The sequence below is a fragment of the Diceros bicornis genome, chromosome 36, assembly GCF_020826845.1.
Source record: "Diceros bicornis minor isolate mBicDic1 chromosome 36, mDicBic1.mat.cur, whole genome shotgun sequence".
Taxonomy (NCBI): Eukaryota; Metazoa; Chordata; class Mammalia; order Perissodactyla; family Rhinocerotidae; genus Diceros; species Diceros bicornis.
The window spans coordinates 17,417,064-17,440,386 of record NC_080775.1 but is presented as its reverse complement, the minus strand read 5'-3'; the positions used below and the strand labels follow the sequence as shown (position 1 = coordinate 17,440,386).

The following is a 23,323-nucleotide window of genomic DNA, read 5'->3' as shown; positions in this document are numbered from 1 at the left end:
AAAGCAGACATAGCAAAAGAAGGGAATAGCCCCCATACAGATCATTCTAAGTTAGAAAATAGTGTGTGAAAAAGGAAGTATTAGAAACCACCGAGGAAGAGAAAACTAGGTATTTAGAGAAAAGTTGGGTTTAAAACCTCACCTTGCACACTATATCAAAATAAATTAAAAAAATGAAACTGAAGGAGGAGAAGAACATATAGGTGAATTTAGCTAATTTTTTCTAAGTAAAGGACTTCCTAAGTTTAAAAAGACACAGGATAAACCACAAAGGAGAAATATGTATAATTGACTTCAGAAAATTAAATACTTTTGTGTCATAAAATATTAGAAATCAAATTAAATGGGAAATGAGGAACTGGGATGTGTTTTTATAACAAATGTGGCTGTTAGCTTTAAAACAAAAAACAAAAATTGAACTGTGATAATTCAATAAGAAACACATATTATCCCAGTAGAAAAAGGACTAATATCACAAATAATTGACAAAAGAGAAAATTACAGATGATCAATAAACATATAAATAATTCATTCTCAATGTTAATCAAAAAAAGGAAAAATATGGGGCCGGCCCCATGGCCTTGTGGTTAGGTTTGGCAGACTCTGCTTCAGTGGCCCAGGTTTGGTTCCCGGGCACGGACCTACACCACTCGTCAGCAGCCATGCTGCAGCGGTGACCCACATACAAAATAAAGGAAGACTGGCACAGATGTTAGCTCAGGGCAAATCTTTCTCAAGCAAAAAGAGGAAGGTTGGCAACAGATGTTAGGTCAGGGTGAATCTTTCTCAGCAAAAAAAGAAAAACAAAAGGAAAAATAAAAATGATGTACTAATTTTTGGCCTATAAGATTGACGAAGGTTAAAAATGGCAGCATGTTCATGAGGATGCAGCAGACGACCGTTCTCAGCAGCTGTTGATGAGATTGAGCCTTGTAGTCTTTTTGAAAGTGAGTTTGACCATGTGCGTCAAGAACTTGGGTAATAATTATGTCTTTCACCCAGTAACCCCACCTTTAGACTCCATTTGATGAAAATATGAGAGCGCATTTGAATATTAATATGCAAGAATGTTCATTATACTGTTCATATAATGAAAAACTGAAACGTCTTAAATGTTCAATACCGAGAGAATAGAAAAATGAATTATTGTTGTTTATGTACTACAGAAACAAGACAGGAAGGATATTCAGTAAACTGTTAAAAGCAGTTGTTTTTTAGGGGTAGGATGGAATCAAGGTTTTATAGAAGGATGTATCTTTTTCTTTTTTATACTTTTGTAATTTTTTTTACCTCTCAAAATTAGCATGTATTATTTCTAAAATTCAGAAAAAATAAAGATAACATTTAAAAATTGTATATCTCTGATATATTTGATGAAATGCAGAACTGGTAGTGCTAAACTGTTAGGTAAAAAAAAACGGTATAAAATATAAATGCAATAAGATCATGATTTTGGTAAAATACAATAAGTGCAAAGACTAGAGGGAGAAACCTCAAAATGTTAGCCGTAGTTCTCTCTTGTGGTTTTTTAACTTTCTTTTTTATATATTTCCCTATTTTCCAAATTATATGTAATGGGTGTAAATATTTTATTAGTAATAAAAAAGAGAAAGAATGGTCAGAAGAGAAGCTCTTAGAGTTGGATTCGGCTGTCAATACTCTGGGCATTTCTGAAGGATGTTTGTTAGGTCTCTTTCACCTTTGGTGATCATCAAAAATTTCTTTTCCAAATAATAGTGTCTCATCTCTATAGGGGACAAGTAATATGATGAAACTGTAGTCATAAGCTTTGGATTTTAAAACTGTGAACTCTACAAGGGTATATAAATACTGCTTTGTTGCATTCTTTTCCCACCCTATTCTAGGATTTAGTCCTAAAATGAAAGGAGTAAAAAAAGATAGGACATGCAGATTCCTGACATTCTTTCCTAACCAGAATGATTTTTAACTCCTAATATGAATATTTTCCTCAAAATATATACCAACTCTCTTCTTTTGTTTATTATTTGATGCCTTCCAGACTTTTTTTTTAAACTAATGCTAGCTTCTAATTTCTTTTCTTTTAAAAATGTGATTCTGTGATTTGTAAATAAATCTTAACCTGTAAAACACTGATTTATGTGACATTGAGCAAAACACATGAATTTTCTCCTTTTTATTCTTTGTAAAAAACTGAATTATTAAAAAAGAAAAGCTGATAGGTGGAAAATGGATTAATAAGCATTTTAAACATTCATAAACTTCATTGAAACTTACAGGCCTGTATTATCATTCATTATTGATATTATTCTATTATTAAAATATCCTTTTGCTATCTACTGAAATATAGTCAATTTTAGTCATTCCATCTTCTCTGAATGACTAAACGTAGAACAAATCCCTATGAGACTTGTACTATATTTTAACTTAGCAATAATTACCTTAGATGGAAATGAAACAGAGTCTTCTCGTGCAGAAATAAGTTTAACTGTATATAACATAAGGGTCAATGGCCTCCAGTACATTCCAAGTGTGAGCAGAAAGTTTGGGGGATAAGTAGTGCTTGTGTTGTATCATGTTTATGTAAGTGACTTTGAAAGCTGATAAGGTAAATTTTAATAATTTTAAGTAAATACAAAGTTGATTTTTTCTTCTAATATAGTGAATAGATACAGTAAGGGCAGTATTATGGAACTGTGATTACATTTCAGTTATTTTTATCACTGTTGGATCATATGAGAACAATCCTACCTGATACTGTTGTGTATCTAAACTAGTCCCTAACTAGCAAGGGTAAAAGGAAAAATCCTTATATATGGTTTTTCTCTGGATTTTAGTTTATCAGTACTGACAGCTGTAGCAATTTAAAACAGGACTGCAAAGAAGAATAGGGGCTTTTATGGAGGGTGTGTGTATGTGTGCACATGTGTAGTGTGTGTGTGTATACATGGAGTATGTGTGCAGGTGTGTGTGCGCGTATGTGTGGTATATATGTATGTATGTGTGTGGTGTGTGCGTATTTGTGCGTATGTTTTCCTTTTCCTGGTCTTGCTGGATCTGGTTCGTGTGATTTGGTTACCTCCAACAGTTCTGGATGTTCAGGTGAATTGATAGAGAAAAGGAGCAAAGTAATAACAGCCCTCAAAGGCATTTAATTTTTATCTCCTCTATTCCCATCATTGGTCTTGCTTTCCCCCTGAAATGAATGAAGGCTATAACAGAAGACAATAAGGAAAGACATCTTGTTAGATAATATGCAAATTAGTCTCTTGGTAGTATACCCTTTTTGAAAACATACTAGGAAAATAATTCTATGTAACTTTTAGAAAAAAATGGGTTATATCTTATCTTATGACAAAGTTGTTTAGAAAGTGGAAGGAAACCGGTACTTTTTGTTCTAGGCCTATTACAGAGTTACATATATACATAAAATCTCAATTAGTAATTGAATACAGACAACTGCCTTGTTAGCAAATATTACCCTTGTTTCACAGATGAAGAAAATGAGTATTAGAGGCAGAATTCATATTAATCCATTTATTCTAAGGACCATGTTCCTTGTACTGTATCAAGCTGTCTTTGCAGGAGTGACTTGGCAGAGAAACTGTTCTAAATGTTGCTAATTAGTCTTTGAGATTGTTCCTCTTTTGTGAAGCAAAATTAACCTTTTTGTCTGACCTTTATAACATGCATTGCCATATGGGTTCAGGTTAGCTCCATTGATTCCAACAGCTGCTCTCTTTCCTCAAGCCAACCTGTTCTCAGGAAGTGATGTATTCTGGCAACTAGGGCTGCTTTAGTTTGGACCCTGGGTCCAGGGGCCCAGCACGCATGGAGCAGTGGAGACTTTTAACTATCTGGAAAGCGCTGGAAAGACCTCTGGAGGAAACCTGAGTTGGAATTCCCTGCTCTCCACCTAGCCCTGGGCCCAGGCAAGTTACCTACACCTTCTGGATCTCTGTGTCTGCATCTCTCAAACTGAGGTTGGATGACATCAGTGGTTTACAATCCATGTCCCACAGGGTCACTTAGAGGCAGCTCCGGGGGTCGATGGGGGTGGGGGAGTGACCCAGCATTTTTCTGGGCTGCCTCCTATCCATGCTTCAACAACAGAACAGCTGTGTGTGTGTGCGTGTGTGTGTGTGTATGTGTCTGTGTGTGTGTGTATGCGCTCACTCCACCTCTCCCTCTCTGTCTTGATTCTAGATTTTGTTTGAACAAAAGGTTCTACATCTAAAAATAGTTGGAAAAACACTGGACCAAATAGTCCTTAAGGTTCCTTCCAGCTCTAACTTTCTATGAGTGTATGAAAGCAGCTTTAAAGATAGACAATCTCACTATCTTTAACTAAAATATAATCTTTAAAATTTGCTGCAAAACATTTTTAAATTACAAGTTTTAGAAATAGCCTCAAAGAGAAAAATCAGTGTCAAAATCTATGACTGAGTACTTTGAAATGGCAAAGCTGTCAGGCAAACTGCATGGTTTCTATGCTTTTCAGCAGAAAACGTGTAATTAAATTTCCTCTTGATTCCAACTTTAAAAGCATTTATTCTTTTCCTTCTTCCAAGGTAAGTGTAAGATAGCATTCACAATCAGGAATTGCTAGAATATATTTCACAACAGAAAGGTACTGTTCCTTCAAGACGCTGCGAAGTCCATCATTTGCCATCTGTTCTTTTTCTCCTGGAAGTTTATCATGTCATTGATAGAACACATCTGCTGTTTCCTGTTTCTTTTCCTTTGTGACAGTCTATGAATAAGGTGACTGGACACCAGAGAAAGAAGAGGAATATTTGTCTTCAAGGTTTGCTTTTATTTGAGTTCCTTTTACTCCATATTTTTGGGGCACTTACTTTAAATCAGTGATCAATATGCAATAATTAAGCAGTTGCTACACACTTCAACACTGTTCATTTATTGACGGACCACTCATAAAGGTCATAACTTCAAGAGACCCTTACTCTTGAGCTTCTCTGTCCGGTAGAGTTTTCTGTAATGATGGAAATATTGTCTATCTTAGCTGAGCAGTACTGTATGCTACATGTGGCTCTCGAGCACTTGAAACATGCCTAGTATGACTGATATACTAAATTTTTCATGTTAATTAAATTAATTTAAACTGAAATCACCAGGTGTGGCTAGTGGCTGCCCTATTGGACAGTGTAGCTCTAGAGAATCAATGAAATTAGTAAAATAGTTCTATGCTCCGGGAGTAGAAGGTATTAAATTGGTTTTTTTTATTATTGGCACTTTTATGGTTAGAAATAGATTACAGATTTTTACACTTTTAAAGGTTTTTTTAATTAAAAATTTTTTCAGTGCCTGGCACATAAGAGTCAATAAATGATTGGATGGTATTAATAGGTTCCGCCTCACCTCCACCTCGAGTCTCACCAACTCACACATCCTGGTAAGGTCACCTTGAGAATTTTCTCCTAAGACTGTCAGACCTGTCCACCCACGTTTCACAGCTGTCTGGTCTTTCTGGGACTAAAGAGTGAGGGGGTGTTTCTTTTCCTGTGTGTGCTGCTGTCTTCTGACTTCCTATGCTCCTGGGCTCAGCAGCCCCTCAGCCGTGCCTGTGGTTTCCAGCCTTCCAGCCTTCCCTTCACACTGCTCCAAGCCCAGGCTACTCCTGGACTTCTCCCACAAGCCCCCCTAGAGCCCTCAGCTGCCGTGGCCATCTGGACCACTCTACAATATGCTGATCTGACCTTGGTTGGGGACCGATGTTCAGTTACGGTTTCTAAAATGTGTATTCCCAAATGGAGTGTGATCGACCCCAGGGGTCAGAGTCAGGCCATATGGCACACAGTTGAAGGAACTGAGAAGATGTCACTTACAACATGTTATTATATAAATCCTATTTATAAAACATACATTTAAGGGCTGGCCGGGTGGCATAGTGGTTAAGTTTGCGTGCTTGGCTTTGGCGTCCCAGGGTTCCCAGGTTCAAATCCTGGGCACAGACCTACACACCACTCATCAAGCCATGCTGTGGCAGCATCCCATATACAAAACAGAGGAAGATGGGCACAGATGTTAGCTCAGGGACAATCTTCCTCAGCAAAAAGAGGAAGATTGGCAACAGATGTTAGCTCAGGGCCAAACTTCCTCACCAAAAAACAAAAAACATACATTTATGTTGTGCTAGGCACTAGGTTAAGTGCTTTTAATTCTCATCCAACCCTCATAGCCACTGCATGTCCTATTTTCACACATTTTAGATGTGTGCTTAGGCTCAGAGAGATTAAGTTCACTTTCCCAAAGTCACATAGCTCCGAAGCGGCAGATCAATGATTCCTATTTACACTCATTAGCTCTCGAGCTTGCCGTTTGTTCCACGATGCAATTCATTACGGAAGAGGGAGAGTTCTTCAAAATGAGTGCAGAGGGCAAACCTCAAAGGAACTGGATTTGAGGGGACTCTAATGAAGAGTTTTCTACTAATTCAAACTCTTCACCGCTGAACACCCCACTCACGAGCAGCCCACAAGCCGAGGCCTAATGCTGGTGGACCAGGAGGTCGGTAGGTGAACTCTCCGGTCCTTTCCGATTCAGATTTCTTCTGAATATAATTTCCTTTCTTGAGGATATATATTGGCAATTTACTCCCATATGACTACTTTTTAATTTTCCATGCAATTCATCTAGACCATTCTTTTTCTGTGCAAAACCAGAATGTAATTTATTCATTATGCAAATTGGCATGAGCAGGATATTCTCTCCCTGAGGGCAAGCCTGTGTAGGAATCCACGGCACGTTTGACTGGGGAATAAAGAGTGGCCTGGATCATGGAAACTCAAAAATGATGGCAAAAGTAGTTTAAGCATTTGGCAGACTTTGTTTAATTTTGTTAGATATTAATGTTCAATGAAATGACAGGCAGGAGAGGAAGAATAAAATACTAGATGTCAAGTTATAAGGCCATAAATAATTGAGAGTATGCTATTATTATTTTAATATACTCCTTAGTATTATATTATGCCCTATAATTATTTCTTATATGCTTCATATGTGCCAGGTACTAACAAGCATTTTGGTTTTTCTTTTTTTTCTTTGTTGAGGAAGACTGGCCCTGAGCTAACATCTGTTGCCCATCCTCCTCTTTTTGCTGAGGAAGGTTGGCCCTGGGCTAACATCCGTGCCCGTCTTCCTCTGTTTTGTATATGGGACGCCGCCACAGCATGGTTTGACAAGCAGTGCATCAGCCTGCGCCCAGGATTTGAACCCGCGAACCCAGGGCCGCCGAAGCAGAGTGCATGAACTTAACCACTATGCCACCGAGCCGGCCCCCGTTTTTTTGACAAGTGTATTTTCTCTGTTTTGAGGGATAAATGCACTGAATATCCTGGAGTCTTAAGTTTTTATACTTTTCTCTGATTAGACATAAACTCTATTGGACATATGACTGAGGATACTAGAGGATTAGGAAGCTTTTTTTCTCCTGTAAGAACATCTGGGAATTGCTTTGGGAAGAAGTAATCAATATATATATCTTCTTTTTTTCTTTATCTGCCCATCCTATATTCCTCCCTAACTACTCCCAATTGTAGCAGCCCCCCCCCCCAGCTCACCCCACTTGTGCCAGTGATTGGAGGAGAATGCATAATCTGAGGGGGCCTAACTGAGGCCTCCACGGAGATGTAAATTAGAGTTACAGAGAAAGTTTTCATTCTGGAAATGATTATCACACGTGATAAGCTTTAGAGAAGAAATACTACATAAAGAGATGATGTGGCATATACAAAGTGAAAATTGGGCTCGAAAGAACAGAAAGGACTTCGTGACAGAACTGGTGAAATCTGTATTTCAGAAGACTGGGATGGGGGGTGGACTGAGGAATCCAAACAAGTTGGCTTTCTAGCCTGGAAGTCTAGAAGGAAGTTTCCACTTGGAGGTCTTGGAGAAGGCCAGGATTTCTGCGCAGGGTACAGAACATAAGCAAGGGCCGTAAGCAGGGAATTGGAGAAATGAAGGGTGCTTGGGGAATGCTGAGCAGTCTGGTTTGCAAGAGTTCAAGATGGGGAGAAAACAAAGTTAACAGGGCTACACTGTGAAAACCCTTAAGTATCAGAGTGAACTGTTTGTAATCAGCCTGTGTGGGGATGGGGTTCTACCTCCCTTCCTCTCAAGAGGATAGTATTTTTCACCAACTCTTACACATATTTCTGTCCTGTCTCTCCCCTACACAGTAAGACCCTTGGTCATATTTATTTTGATATATAGCACTAATGCTAAACAGATTCTAGATTTATTTAATATATTGGTTGTTGACTGCATATAAACCACTGTGACTATATAGCTCTCTTTACATGCAACTGATATATATTTATGGTATAATATTTGCAATAAATATTAGAAAAGTTTGCTTCATGCATTATATATCTATTAGTGTGCGTGATTTCTATAAGTTGAGTTGCTTTAAAAAGAGTACATTTGCTTAAAGCAGATTTTTAAAATGTCTCCTTTCTAGATGGTTCAGTTTGAGCGGATAATTAACATGAGGCCAAACCAGGGCTCACTTTTTCAAATACTAAGTCAGCCACAAAATTCTGGAACTGCAGGGCCCTCAGCAATCATCTCTTTCTTCCCCTTTATTTTACAGATGAGGAAACCAGGCACAGCTCAGTCATACAACCAGGTATTGGCAATGCCAGGGCTGAGACCGAGTTCTGTGGTATCTTTCTACCACACGACCCTTCTCATCTGAAATAAGTGACCAACAAAAACAAAACATTTAAAGGCCCATACACATTTACAATTTAAAATTTTCACAGGACACATCAAAAGGGATGGGTCAGTTTCGTTATTTCAGATACAGTAGTCATCCTTTTGTTATATTAGCACACGTGCCAAGCTTCTAACAAATCTGTTATTAACTCGTTATTACAAGTGGTACTCTCCAATTTTTCTAACAGAAGTTAACATGTGGCAGTAACGGGAACAATAGAACACTTCACAATGAGAACATTTCCTCTCCTGCATATGGAGGCAAGGTCCCAGTACTTGGAGGCCCCTAAATAGTCCAACATGATATTAACAGCAGATCCTAGGCTGGGGGTATCTTCCAAGCCAAACTATAATTAACTCCACTAACAGTGACAGCAAGCGCTCTCTGTATTTGCACGCACTGGGGCTCTGCTGCACGTGTGCTGGTTTCTGTACTTGTAACTCTGGAACTTTCTCTGGGGATAAAGCTGATTTATTTCCATAACCGCAGCGCAGGCACACCAGGCACGTGGTACGTGCTGCGGCCTAATGGACACCGCAGGCTTCCAAGGCACGGAAAAGCGGCATGCCTGAAAAATGAGTTTTTCTGGATTCTAACCTGTGCTAACTCATTTCCAGGCAAAGGCAGATTTCACCCCTCCACTGAGCTCCAGACTTTTTTTTTCTCCCAAGGCCCCTGAACATACTTTAGAAGGAAGCTGGAGCGTGAATCAGGACACTGGAGTGCTGCTATTCACTTGGGCGGCCTGACTGTTTTCTGCCCTCTGTGCGCCTGCTGACCACCGCTAGTGCCCAGGCTCCGGGCCTGAGCGGCAGGAGAGGGGGGAACTGAAAAGCCGCGGAACCTGAGGCCAGGGAGCGGCGCGGGCGGAGGGAGGAGGGGCGGCGGACCGGCAGGCCTAGCTCCGGAACCAGAGGCGGCGGCGGCGGCGGCGCGGGGATGGAGCCCCTGCGGGTCCTGGAGCTGTACAGCGGCATTGGGGGCATGCACCAGGCGCTACGAGGTGACACTGCACGGACGGCCGCTCTCTGCATCCGCGCGTGGGCGCTGGTCGGGGCGCCGCCGCCGGGGCGGGGCGGCGAGACGCTGGGGGCGGAGACGGGGGGGGGCGCTCGGTTGTCATGGAAACCGCGCCCGCGGGGGCCGCCCCTCCTCTCCGGGCGGGGACTCCCCGCTCCCGCCCGCGCGGTGGCCGAAGGGCGGGCAGGCCCCCTCCGAGGACTCGGGGTGTGAGGTCAAACTAAAGTGGGGGACAAGGGGAGGGGCGAGCCGCGGCCTAGCGCTAATGCCCCTCTCCAAGTGGGGCGGCCCCCTAGAGGCCTGGGGACTGGTCCTTGACCCCCGGGGACGTCAGGGCGGGCGGGGGAGGTGGCTGGGCGGGCTCGGCCAGCGAGGGATGGCCCTTCAGAGGGATCACACCACTCAAGGCAGAAGTTAGTGACCGCTAAGTGGAACCGTAGGGGAAGCAGAGAGAAAAAACTTGGTCAATTCTGATCCTTGAAAAGAAACATCGTGTCTTGATACATTTAGGCGCTAGAAGTGACTTCAAACTTAGTTGCAGTGTGACCCTGGGCTAGTTCCTTAACATTTTTGAACCTATTTCCTGATTTTAAAATGTGCAAAGAAACTCTTTCAGAGAAGGATTATTATGAGGATTAAAGATGAGGCATGTAAAGTGTTTAATAATGCCCGGTACATTGTAGCCACTCAAAATATTATAAATTATCTTTGTTACTTTTAGGCGCCTCTTCCATTTTGAGGTTTTAAATTTCTTTGGTGATAAGTTGGAACCGAAAGCTTTTTTTTCGGTGATGTTCACTCAAAAATATTTATTGAGCTCCTGTTCTGTGCCAGGCACTGGAGATATAGAGTGACAAATAGAATTTGAACGTGCATGTTTATTCTTAAATTACTAAGGCAACCACAAAACCGAAACTTCCTTGCTTCCTTTTTAGTACCAAGGGTAATGAGACTAATACTGTAAGATGCAGACAATACGTAATGAGTTGAGCATATCATTTTTCTGAGCATATGAAGTCTTGATTCTAAACTAGGTTATTGATTATTAATTTTTTTTTTTTTTTTGGTGAGGAAGATTAGCCCTGAGCTAACATCTGTTGCCAATCCTCCTCTTTTTGCTGAGGAAGATTGGCCCTGGGCTAACATCTGTGCCCATCTTCCTCTACTTTTGTATGTGGGATGCCACCAAAGCATGGCTTGATAAGCAGTGCATAGATCTGCACCCGGAATCCAAACCTGTGAACCCGGCTGCCAAAGCAGAGAATGCTTAACCACTATGCCACTGGGCTGGCCCCTAAATTTTTACTGCTTACCAATTATTTGCTGGCTTTCTATGTTCAGTTCTCATGTCAAAACCTACTGGCATGAAAAGAAGACTCTAGTACTATTACTCTCTTAGTTAATTTTGTAAGGTATAATGTGAGCGTTTTTTTCCCCATATCTTGAAACCCCTTAAAGAACATGATTTTAAAGGTTGCTTAGTACTTTATCATAAGCTGTAATTCAACCACTCCTTAAATGTTGAACATTAGATTGTTCTTCAGTTTTTTGCAAGGTTAAATGTGCTATAATTACATCCTTGAGTGTCTCTTTAAGCATGTTTTCTAAAAGTTGAATTAATTCATTCAACAATAAAAGACTTACTATGTGCTAGTTACTAAGTAAAAAATCATGAGAATTTTTTAAGGCTTTTGGTAGATAATATAGCAAATTGCTTTTTTTTTTTTTGCTGAGGAAGATATGCTGTTAGCTAACATCTGTTGCCAATCTTCTTCTGTTTCTTTTTTTTTTTGCTTGAGGAAGATTAGCCCTGAGCTAACATCTGCGCCAGTCTGCCTCTATATTGTGTGTAGGTTGCGGCCACAGTGTGGCTGACAAGTGGTGTAGGTCCGCGCCTGGGATCTGAACCTGTGAACCTGGGCAGCTGAAGCAGAGCATGCCGAGCTTAACCACTATGCCACGTGGCCGGCCCAGCAATTGCTTTTTAGATGTTTATGAGTGCCTTCTGCAGCTACATATTCATCAGATTGATATTATCCATTATTAACGTTTGCTAATCTGATAGGGGAAATTTTGTAATTTTAATTTGCTTTTTTTTTTGGTTAATGAAGCAGTTAAATATTTTCTCTCCTTTTAGCCCGTGCAACCTGAATTTGTACACATTTTTCTATTGCCACTGCTTCTATCTTGAATCTAAGCTACATTGGCGCTTACTGAAATTATACAAATAGTTTTCCAGCTGCTCCCTGCTTCCACTCTGCTTTCCTACTCCATCCTTTCTCCACGTAGCAAGCAGAATGGTCTTTTGCACAGTAAACTGGATCATGTCATTTTCCTGCTTACATGGCTTCCCTTTGAGGTTAGAATCACAGTCGCATCTTCTTACTAGGCCTGTGAGATCTGGCTTTTGTCTGCCTCTTCAACCTTATCTGTCACTCTGCCCGGGTTCTCTTTCCCAGGCTCACAGGTCTGCTCTCCTGTGTTCCTCAAACTGCCCAGTTCCTGCTGTGTTCTGGCCTTTGCATTTGCTGTCGTCTCCACCCAGAGCACTCACTGCAGCTGCAATTCATCTTTCATTATTGGTTCAGATGTGGCCTCTTCAGAGCAGCCTTCCTGCTGCCTCTCTACCTCCATGCTCTCTCATCTTTTGGTTTTAGGTCTACATATTAGAGATATTGACTCTTAATCATAACTGATGCAAGTAATTTCCCTACATATTTGTTTTCCAATGTTCATTTATTTGATGTACCAAGGTTTTAAATTTTTTCTGTAATAAAATGCATTGCTCTTTTCCATATGGTTTTTATATGAGAATAAAAACTAATAACAATGGCAGCTAACTGCAACATTTATTATGACCTTTTACCTGTCAGGCCTTGTTTTAAGTATGTAGTAAGCTAGCTAGTTGTAGACCCAGTATTGTAACCCAGGTCTCTCCACCTGACTTCTTAACCATGCTATGCCACCATTTTTCTGGTTAGATCCACTACTTGAATCTATACCTTAAATAATAATAACAAGCAGTACAACAGAAATAATATTGAACTTAAATTTGGACAGATTTCTAGATAAGGTTTATGATTGAAATTTTTTATTGTGGTAAAATACACACAACATAAAATGTGCTATTTTAGCCATTTTTAAATCTACAATTCATTGGCATTAAGTACCTTCACAATGTTGTGCAACCATCACCACTATCTGTTTCCAGAAGTTTTTCATCATCCCAAACAGAAACTCTGTACCCACTGAACAAAAACTCCCTATCTCCCCTCCCCCCAGCCCCTGGTAACCACGATTCTACTTTGTCTCTGCTAATTTGTCTATTCTAGGTACCTCATATAAATGGAATTATACAATATTTGTCCTTTTGTGTCTGGCTTATTTCATTTAGTATAATGTTTTTCAAAGTTCATCCATGTTGTAGCATGTATCAGTATTTCATTCGGTTTTATGGCTGAATTGTATTCCATTATATGCATATATGACATTTTGTTTATCCATTCATCTGTTGGTGGACTTCAGTTGTTTCTACCTGTTGGCTATTATGAATAATACTGCTATGAATATTGCTATATACATATCTGTTTGAGTGCCTGGTTTCAGTTCTTTTGAGTACATACCTCGGAGTGGAATTGCTGGATCATATGGTAATTCTATGTTTAACATTTTGAGGAACTGCCATACTGGTCCACACTGGCTGCACAATTTTGCAGCAATGTATGAGGGTTCCAGTTTTTTCTTCTTTACATCCTTGACTTGCTATTCCATTCTTCCGATAATAGTTATCCCAATGGGTGTGAAATGATTTCTTTTGTGGTTTTAATTTGCATTTCCTGTGCCGGCCCCGTGGCTTAGCGGTTAAGTGCGCACGCTCCGCTACTGGCAGCCCGGGTTCGGATCCCGGGCACGCACCGACGCACTGCTTCTCTGGCCATGCTGAGGCTGCATCCCACATACAGCAACTAGAAGGATGTGCAACTATGACATACAACTATCTACTGGGGCTTTGAGGGGAAAATAAAGAAATAAAAAATAATTATTAAAAAAAAAAATTTGCATTTCCCTATAAACTAAAGAAGTTGAGCGTCTTTCCATGTGTTTATTGGCCATTATGTATCTTCTTTGGAGAAATGTCTATTTAAGTCCTCTGCCCATTTTGGAATTGGGTTTATTTTTATTCTGTTGTAGTTCTTTATATATTCTGGATGTTAATCCCTTATGAGTTATATGATTTGCAAATATTTTCTCCCACACAACTGAATTTTAATAGTTATAAAAGGTAAATTTAATTTCTTAGGCAGCGTGATAGATTTGCCCCAAACCCAATGACACTTTAATACCTGAATAAAAATTTTTCATCCACAGCAGTATGTGCAATATGCTGTTGTATTGTTGTAGTCACTACATAGATGCTTCTATATCTTCTAAGTGTCATTTAACTTTATTTTATACCTGTGTGTCCATGTATTTACATAATCTATATGTTGTGGTGTTCCTTTTTGTTCCTGTACAGCCTCTAGCACAGTGCCACACTTGTGACCGGTTGTCTGTAGATGACTGTTGCATTTATCATTGAGTTGTCATTCTACCAGCACGTTGATAAAACCATAGTTTGCTTAGCCCAAATTTTTGTATGATACAAAATTCTTAGTTGCAAACCATAGAATCTACTCTCTAGCTATCATAAGCAGAAAAAAATACATTAAAGGGCATTTGGAAGCTCACAGAATCTACAGGACACCCAACAAAAACAGGTCATGTGAACAGGCACGCTACTCAAACCACACTCTGGGCATGGCCCCTGCAGAGCTTCAAACTGACATCACAATTTTCACCAATAAAGCTGGGAACCAGATGTGAGAAGTGCCCCCATGGTTTTCCCCCTGAAAGATGCAGGCTTCCACCACCTCTCTCACCAAAAAGACGGATTTTCTAATCTGCTTCCTCAAATTGCTACTTCTGAATTGGTGTCGTATGTGGATGCAGTTGGTTGGTGGATGTTAGATCCCATTGCTGAACAAAGGAACCTGGGAGAGCGAGTTTTGGCTTCTGTTTTGGGAAGAAAGGAATCACAATGTGGCAAAATTTTCAAACAGGAAACATAGGCAAAGATTCTAGATGGCCACCAGCATAACAAATGTCTGTTACATTCTTTAATACCTGTTGCCCCTGTACAGGGACCACTTATGACCTGTTCGATATTATTTGTGCCTGCATAGCCTATAAAGTTTTGGCTAATGAGAATTTTCCAAGTGAAAATACCTCCTTTCAGAAAGCAGTGGAAGAAGTAGTTTCCTCAGTATGTTTTGGTGCAGTCTGCCAAGACACCTGCAAATATAAGTGGTTAGCAAATAAGATTCTGTTTTTCTCATAAAACAGAATATCAGGGAGAGAGTAAAGTGTGCTTGAAGGTGGGAATACAGGAAAGCTCTAGCTGGTGACTGTTGTATAAACAGCCAACTACAGAGACAGCCTTAAAAGCAGAAAGGCCTGCCCTACCAAATCATTTCTAAAAGTCTTTCAAGGTGTTGGTTTTGAGTTTTAGCCACCTAATACTTAATCATATTTAGCAAGAATTGCTCAGCCTTCATATTTTCTGTTAAAATGTTAAGCCTCTCATTTGTCACTCATTGGTTTTTATTTTCCAAATCGCTTTGTCTTTATTTCTCAATGACTTATGTGCCAACTTGGGACTCTACCAACCCACTTTGTAATTAGATGTGCTTATAACTGAATGAGGCAAGTACATTATGATGAAATGTAGATTTGAATGTCACCCAGGGATATTTTTGGAACATCGGTTTTAAGGGGCTAGAATTTGAACTGCTTGATTTTTTTTTCTTTTATATTTGTCTTTGGGATTGTAAAAATGTCCTCTTTATGCCTATTTTCTCGTAGTTATTCTTATGTGACTTGTTGCCAGATTTAAAGTGAAGGCAGGCAAAAATTTCTCCCATTTAAAAATTTGTATCATTTGTTCTCTGTTATCTATGGAAGTTATTAGATTGTTTTTTCCTAACTTGAAATACAAAGAAGAAATACGTAGGATGAATTTTGTGTATTCAATAAAGGAGAATCCTAACTTTCCATTGGATGATAGAATTACCTATCTTTTTTCTTTCTTTTTTTGTGAGTAAGATTAGCCCTGAGCTAACATCTGTTGCCAGTCCTCCTCTTTTTGCTGAGGAAGACTGGCCCTGGGCTAACATCCATGCCCATCTTCCTCTACTTTACGTGGGATGCCACCACAGCATGGCTCGATAAGCGGTGCATCTATCCGCACCTGGGATCTGAACCTGCGAACCCTGGGCTGCCGAAGCAGAGCATGCGAACTTAACCACTGTGCCACCGGGCTGGCCCCTAGAATTACCTATCTTTTAAGTGATGAAAAATGAATGCTTACTTTACTGCAGGGTATTTATTACTATATTTCACAGATCAAAGTACTTCTCCCATGTTAATGAATAGATGACCAATTTAATTTGTGTTGGGCCCTATCTATTGGGGTTTTTCAGGGAGCTCAATAAATACTACCCCTTTTCCTAACTCTGAACAAAATGAGAAAACAGAAGAGTAAGGCAATAGGAAATCAAAATCTGTATAATTTTTATTACTAATAAAGGCTGAGTTGGAGGATTTGGCTTAGTGAGAGGGCCAGTGGGTCAGCTAATATTCAACCGGAGAATTAGGCAGCACACCTTCTGGGCACAGCTGGAGAAGCAGGCAGAACACATGTTCCCTGTGGGTAGCTTATTCCCAAGAGGAGGACTGGTGGAGCTGAGCAGGCATGCCCAGTTTAGTCTTCCCTAATTAGCCAATTAGAGAGGTTACTCTTCCTTCTAGGGAAGGGATGTAAAGAGAGAGGATAGGGGAGGAGTTTAAAATGAATAGAAGCCACTCACTTGGAAGAAACATCAGTAGTGGGAACATACATACCTTACCTTTTACATCACCTTTGCCAAATGCTTTTAGGAATCCTTCAGGTGTTATACTTTGTCTATTCTGCAAATTCTATCATTCTTTTAATATTTTATACTTAAACTGTCTCTAACAATCATTTGAAATATGATGGCTTGTTTTTTTAGCAGCTTGGTCTTAACTCATTATGTTATTTGGTGCTATGAGATAGTAACAGTAGACTGTATATAGGACAGTTTCAGGGAGAACCCATTTCGTCTCCTAGTTAAGAGCACAGTTCTATTGTCGGAAGGCCTTGGTACTTCCTATGTGTGACCTTGGGGAGAAACTGTGCCTCAGTTTCCTCTTCTGTGCCTCAGTTTCCTCTTCTATAAAATGTGGACAATAATAGGACCTACCCCAAAGGGGAATCGTGGAGATTATGAATTAATAAAAATAAAGCATATAAATAGTGCTTGGATGTGGGACGTGCTCAGTAAATATGGGCAACTGTTTTCAAAAATGTTAAAGTTATAGAAAATTATTACATGTTGTTGAAAATGGCCTTTAGAAGAAATTAATTATTAAATATTTCAAGTAGTCAAAGAGCTTTCAGACTAGATTTGAACCACACAGGGATAAATTGGTGAGGGAAAAAAATATTTATAGCCACAAAAGATGATACAGAGTGGAAATGAAGGGGTAAAAGAGAAGGGCAATGAAGAGAGTGGGGTATTCTATTTTGCCCTCTAGATTTCCTGGAAAGCTTACTTACCGTCTCCACTAGGGAATAGATTTCCTAATCTGGATCCACTTTGTGTTCATTTCCCTGGCCTCCTTCCCAGTGTTTTCTGAACTACTCCATATGTTCCTTTGAGTGATAAAATTAATGCCATTATTTAGGAGTAAGACTGATCTGCCAGTGCTCGCTTCGGCAGCACATATACTAAAATTGGAACGATACAGAGAAGATTAGCATGGCCCCTGCACAAGGATGACACGCAAATTCGTGAAGCGTTCCATATTTTTACATGTGTGTGGTGATGGGTTGTAATTAGTATTTTGGTGGTGAACATGATGTAATCTATGCAGAAATAGAAGTACAATGATGTACACCTGAAATTTTTACAATGTCATAAACCAATGTTACTGCAATAAACAAAAAGAATACACTCATATAAAAATTAAAAAAAAATAAGACTGATCTGCCATATACTAGCTGTATGAATACTGGAAAGTTATTTAAGTTTCTGAGCCCAGGTACCCTGTCTGTGAGGTGAACATAATAATACTTGCTCACAGGGTATTGTGAATGTTAAATGCAACAGTCGATGTACGAAAAAGAATGTAAATACTCAGTAAATCTTAGTTCCTTTTTTTTCCCCACATTGTTTTGTAACCAGCTTTCCTCTCTTAATTGTGTTGGATTTCCTCATTGATAAAATCGGAATAGTAATACTACTAAGCTTATAGGCTTGTTAGGAATTAATGAAACAATGTATACATAGAGTTAGTATAGTTCCTGGTACATGGTATATAAGTAATACTTTTGATGTTACTTAGGACCTTGAACATTTTCATATGCTTGTTATTTGTATTTATTTTGTGGCTTGTTGATGTTGCCAGTGGTATATTCTTTTTTATAATTGGCGTTTGCTGTTCAATTTTGTTATGATATTTTTTCCAAGCAGGATTTTGAAGGATCATTGGGAGTTTTCCAGATAGTCAAGAAGGGAAAGGGTATATCAGACAGAAGGAATATCCTGTATAGACACACAGATGTGAAATAGCATGGTCTATGTGGATACGTGTAAGTCTTAAGATATTATTGCAGGGGCCTGCCCCATGGCTTAGCGGTTAAGTGCGCGCGCTCCGCTACTGGTGGCCCGGGTTCGGATCCGGGCGTGCACTGATGCACCGCTTGTTCGGCCATGCTGAGGCGGCCTCCCATATACAGCAACTAGAAGTATGTGCAACTATGACATACAACTACCTGCTGGGGCTTTGGGGAGAAAAAGGGGGAAAAAAAAAAAAAGGAGGAGGATTGGCAATAGATGTTAGCTCAGAGCCAGTCTTCCTCAGCAAAAAGAGGAAGATTGGCATGGATGTTAGCTCAGGGCTGATCTTCCTCACACACACAAAAAAGATATTATTGCAATATAAGTGCTACAAGAAAGAAGAAGATGTTTACAAAGTACCAAATCATGAAATGCCATGTATAACCTGATAAGGTGCTTAGATTTTTATCTCCTAGGTCTAGTTAACAAATGAAAGTTAAGGAACCTATTGGAGTCATGTTCTAGAAGTTTTACCCTATGACCATAAAGGGGGAATGTGGATTAGAGGCAAGGTGGCTAGTAGGAGATTTATGTTGAGAGATGATGAAGTTAGGCAGAGCTAGTAAATGGAGAGGAGGACTTAACTCAGGGGATAAAGAGGATCTAAAAATCAGCAAAATCTGGTGTTTATTTGAGTCTTAGGTACCTAGATTTCTGACTTGGGTGATTTATCAGATGTTATAGTCATTAGTCAAAGTGGGGGAGAAATAATAGGTTCCATTTTACAGTTACAGTATTTATGTTGTCCACGGGGCCCATGGAAATGTCAAAGAGGCAACTGCTTGTGCATTTTGGACTGGGGGAGAGACAGGACTAGAGATAGAGATTTGTTTCTATATGTATGTTGAGGTATAGAAAGGGGACCAACAAGGTGGAACTGAGGGCAATGATATTTTGTTGCTAGACAGAGAAATAGTATTCAAGGAGGGCAACTAGCAGGAAAAATTTAGATAGCGAGGAGAACCAAAAGAACATTGTGCCGTGAAAATAAAGGGAGGAGAGGATTTCAAGGAGTGATTAGATAATATAAACCAAGTTAAATAAGGATTAAAATGAATTATTGCATTAGTTGCCATTTCCTGGCTGGTATCCTATGTAGCAGTCTTTTGAGAGGGATTCATCAGTGTGCCTTGATGGTCAAATAAGTTTAGGAGACTCTTCACATGAAATTGTCCCTTGAGACATTCTCAGGACACATTAATGTATCAAGTGTTGAGAAGCCCTGCAAAAAAGATGCTATTTGGTTTAAAATAGGCCCTCCCAAATGTGTTTGAGCAAGGGACACTTTGTTTTAGTGGGAGAGGGGAGCACACTTATTAGCATCCTGTAAAATAATGTTCCTTAGCGCCTGTCTTGGGAAGTGCCTGACTGGCAACAAGAGGGAAGTGATGCAGCTGTGGGAGGAGATGCTGGAAAGCAGTGGGTTGGTGAGTGAGAAGTGTCAGGGCTGTATATGCATTATGTCTGATTATGTTGACAACTTTGACTACCTCTAAAGTAAACTTCTCGGTAATTTGTCTGTAAGGCAGGATTTGTTAATGTTCCCATAATCTTTTTTTTTCCTAAAGATGTACAAAACTGAATTCCTGGTTCTCCTTACCCCTCCAAGACTTGCTGCTCTTGCAGCCTTCCTCACCCTGGTAATGGGCGCCTCCATTCTTCCAGGGGCCCAGACCCAAGTCTTGGAGTCATCTTTGTTTCCTCTCTCTCACTCACATCAGCTAATTCCATGGGCTCTACTTTTGAACTATGTTTATAATTCTATTATTTCTCTCCATCTTCACCTTTACCACTTTGTCCACAATCTCTCTCCCGTTTTATCAAATTTATTTTATGTGCCACCCCAGATTCACTTGGCACCACCTGCCTGCTGGGCCCTGAGCTGCTTGTTCAGTGCAGCCCCTGACTCTGCTGCTGTTGCCTCATCCCACAGCACTGCCAGTGGGCCGGGGCTTGGTGGTGTCTACCCTCAGGGTCTGGCCTTAGATGTAGCATCAGGATGTCAACGTGGGATCTAGCTGCTCCAGCAGCTCTCTGGAGGGCTTGGATAACATAACCCTAAGTGGAGAGGAGGGGGAGAGTCATGCCTGTGAAATAATAGCAAATATATGTTGGTCTCTGCCTCTGGTTCCTGGCACGGAGCTCCTAAAACCCTTGTAATTTCCTACGTGATAAAAGCACTAGGAGCATCTTTTGTTCTAGTATTTGGTCTTTGCCCCTGGTTCCTGACACAGGCCTCCTAAATCCATTGGAATTTCCTGGGTGATAGAAGTATCTTTTGTTTTAATGAGGCGACTCTTGGGCTCCTGGACAGCTTGAGGATGGGAGCTGGTCAGCAGAAAGATTAAGGCATGTTTAGAAACTTGAAACTTGCAGCCCTACTCCCATCCTTTGGGAAGGAGAGAGGGGCTGGAGATTAAGTTAATGATTGATCATGCCTATATGATGAAGCTTGCATAAAAATCCTAAAAGTATGGGATTTGTAGAGCTTCTGGGTTGGTGAACATATCCACATGCTGGGAGAGTGGAGCACCCCAACTCCACAGGGACAGAAGCTCCTGCGCTCAGGACCCTTCCAGACCTTGTCCTATGTTTCTCTTCCTCTGGCTGTTTATCCTCTGTATCCTTTATAATATCATTTATTACGTAATAAACTGGTAAATGTAAGTAAGCGTTTCCCTGAGTTCTGTGAGATGTTCTAGCAAATGATCAAATCCAAGGAGGGTATCATGGGAATCTCCAATTTGTAACCAAGTTGGACAGAAGTTTTGGGTAACCCAGGGATTTATGACTTGAGATTGGCGTCTGAAGTGGGGGCAGTCTTGTTGAGCCCTTAACCTGTGGGGTCTGTGCTAACCCCAGTTAGTGTCAGAATTGAATTGAACTGTAGATATTCAGCTGGTGTCTCAGAGGATTGCTTAGTGTGGGGAAAACATCCACACGTCTGGTGTCAGAAGTTTTGTGAGTGTAGTAGTAGTGTTTGAGTGAAGGAGGAGCACAGGAGTAATTTTCCTGTATGTGCCTCATGGGGTGACTTTTGACCAGGAAGAGAAGGGCTGAGGAAGGAGTCAGCAGATACAGTCCTCTCCCATCCTCCCCTCCCCGTGTTCTTTGCTCAAATACATATGGACCATGGATGGTGTTTTGAAGAATATTAATAGGTGTTATATAGGAGAAAAAACAAATGTGCGTGTGTGTGTGTTGAAGGTGGTCAAATCAGAATCATAAAGAGTTTTTGTATGCACATAATAAAACATTTGAAATTTTCTCAAAATAATCAAGTCTATTGAGAATAGGTTGGTTTTAACTCAATGTAGAATTTTAATGTATGTTAATAATGAGCTATGGTGAAAATAATGACATTCGAGTGTTTTATTTTGGGCCATATGCTAGTTATTTGTAGGTCTCTAAAAAACTACGTCAATGTAGTTTAATTCTTATTGTTTTTTATTCTTTTGACTGTTGTTGAGTTGGTGGGATAAAATAATGAATTGAGTTACAATTGTTTGCTGGTGTGTGTGTGTGTGGTCACAGTCCCGTGGGCATATTTTGAGACTATCCAAACCTTTCTTGTCTGTCCTTGATACTTACTTTCCTTTTGTGATTTCTCAGGGTCGTAACCAAGAGAAGAATTGAATTCTTTTGTTCTAATATGAAAATAGTTTTTTGTTTGTTTGCTCTTTACTGATTATGAAAGTTGTACATTCTTATTGTTAAAAAAAAAACACCAAACTATCCAAGAATATTTAAAGGAAGAAGTAAGAATTACCATCAGATTCCACCTCTACCACCAAGCAATAGCCCCTGTTGACATTTGCTGGGTTTTTTTCTTAGTGTGCGTACACACAGACACACTTTACAAAACTTGGGTCATTATTCAACAGGATATTTAGTCACTTTCTTTTTGTACTTAAGAATATGTATATCACTTCATGTCAGTGTATATGGGTATCATTTTTAACAGATCTATTCTCATATATGTATGTAGTCTTAAACATGTCTTTACTTACTTGTCCAAATATTTCCTCAGCATAAATTGCCTGAAGTGGAATAGCTAGGTCTAACAATGGAAGAGTGGGATCAATTTATACTACAGCCAACATGAGGAAGGACACATTTTCTCAAACACTTGCTAGCACTAGACAGTGTTTATCTTATAAAATCTTTGCTAATCTGATAGGGAAAACAAATTAATGTGGATTTCTGTCACTATTGGTGAGGTTCAGCATCCTTTTATATATTAATTGATCATTGAAAATTCTTTATTTTTGAATTGCCTATAATTGAAATTTCTATTTTAACTGTTTTTACTTTCAGAACTGGAATTTTATAATTAATTGATTAGATTGTACAACTGAAAATATTATGTACTTCTTAAAAGACATTGGAGATACAGTTACAAATGGCTCTCTACATATTTGTTGTATTTAGAATACATATGTAGGATTATGTAATTGGGTAGGCCCATAATGAAGTCCTGGCTCCCAAAATTGGGACTCCTGCCATTATTGCCTCAATTTAGGACACTTGGGGAGTATTTGGTCAAGAGAAGTGCTTCTATTTTGTAGAAATATAGTTAATCACTCACTCATTGACAAGGCTTTTGGCATTCATGTTGCTCTGCTTGCCAAGTTGGAGTTTGAAATGCATTTGCTCTTAGTGACAAATGATATTTAAGTGGGTGTTCTCTTGAATACCTATTAGAACTATTATTTTCAAGTTACAGAAAACTCAAACTGGCTTACATAAAAGTTGTACACGCTGACTCATGTAATGACCAAGCCCAGGGGTAGGCTTGAAGAAGGGACCCAAATCATGTCTCTGGGAACCAGTTTCTTTCTCGGAGTAT

At 39.8% G+C, this 23,323-nt stretch overlaps 1 protein-coding gene and 1 non-coding gene across 4 annotated transcripts in view; both read left to right on the top strand.

Annotated features, from left to right (window-relative positions):
• Positions 1-9,605: 9,605 nt before the first annotated feature.
• Positions 9,606-23,323, top strand: part of TRDMT1 (tRNA aspartic acid methyltransferase 1) — a 62,988-nt gene continuing 49,270 nt past the window's right edge. Inside the window, exon 1 of one of the 3 annotated variants that reach the window (XM_058532492.1) lies at positions 9,606-9,719. In XM_058532492.1, the coding sequence (XP_058388475.1) occupies positions 9,656-9,719 (64 nt within the window). In that variant the 5' untranslated portion in view covers positions 9,606-9,655. The remainder of the gene's footprint in view (positions 9,720-23,323) is intronic. The other 2 variants (XM_058532494.1, XM_058532491.1) reach the window with 2 other exon arrangements.
• On the top strand, positions 17,559-17,665 carry LOC131398974 (U6 spliceosomal RNA). Its single transcript, XR_009217046.1, has one exon. It is a non-coding gene; the product is annotated as a U6 spliceosomal RNA (small nuclear RNA).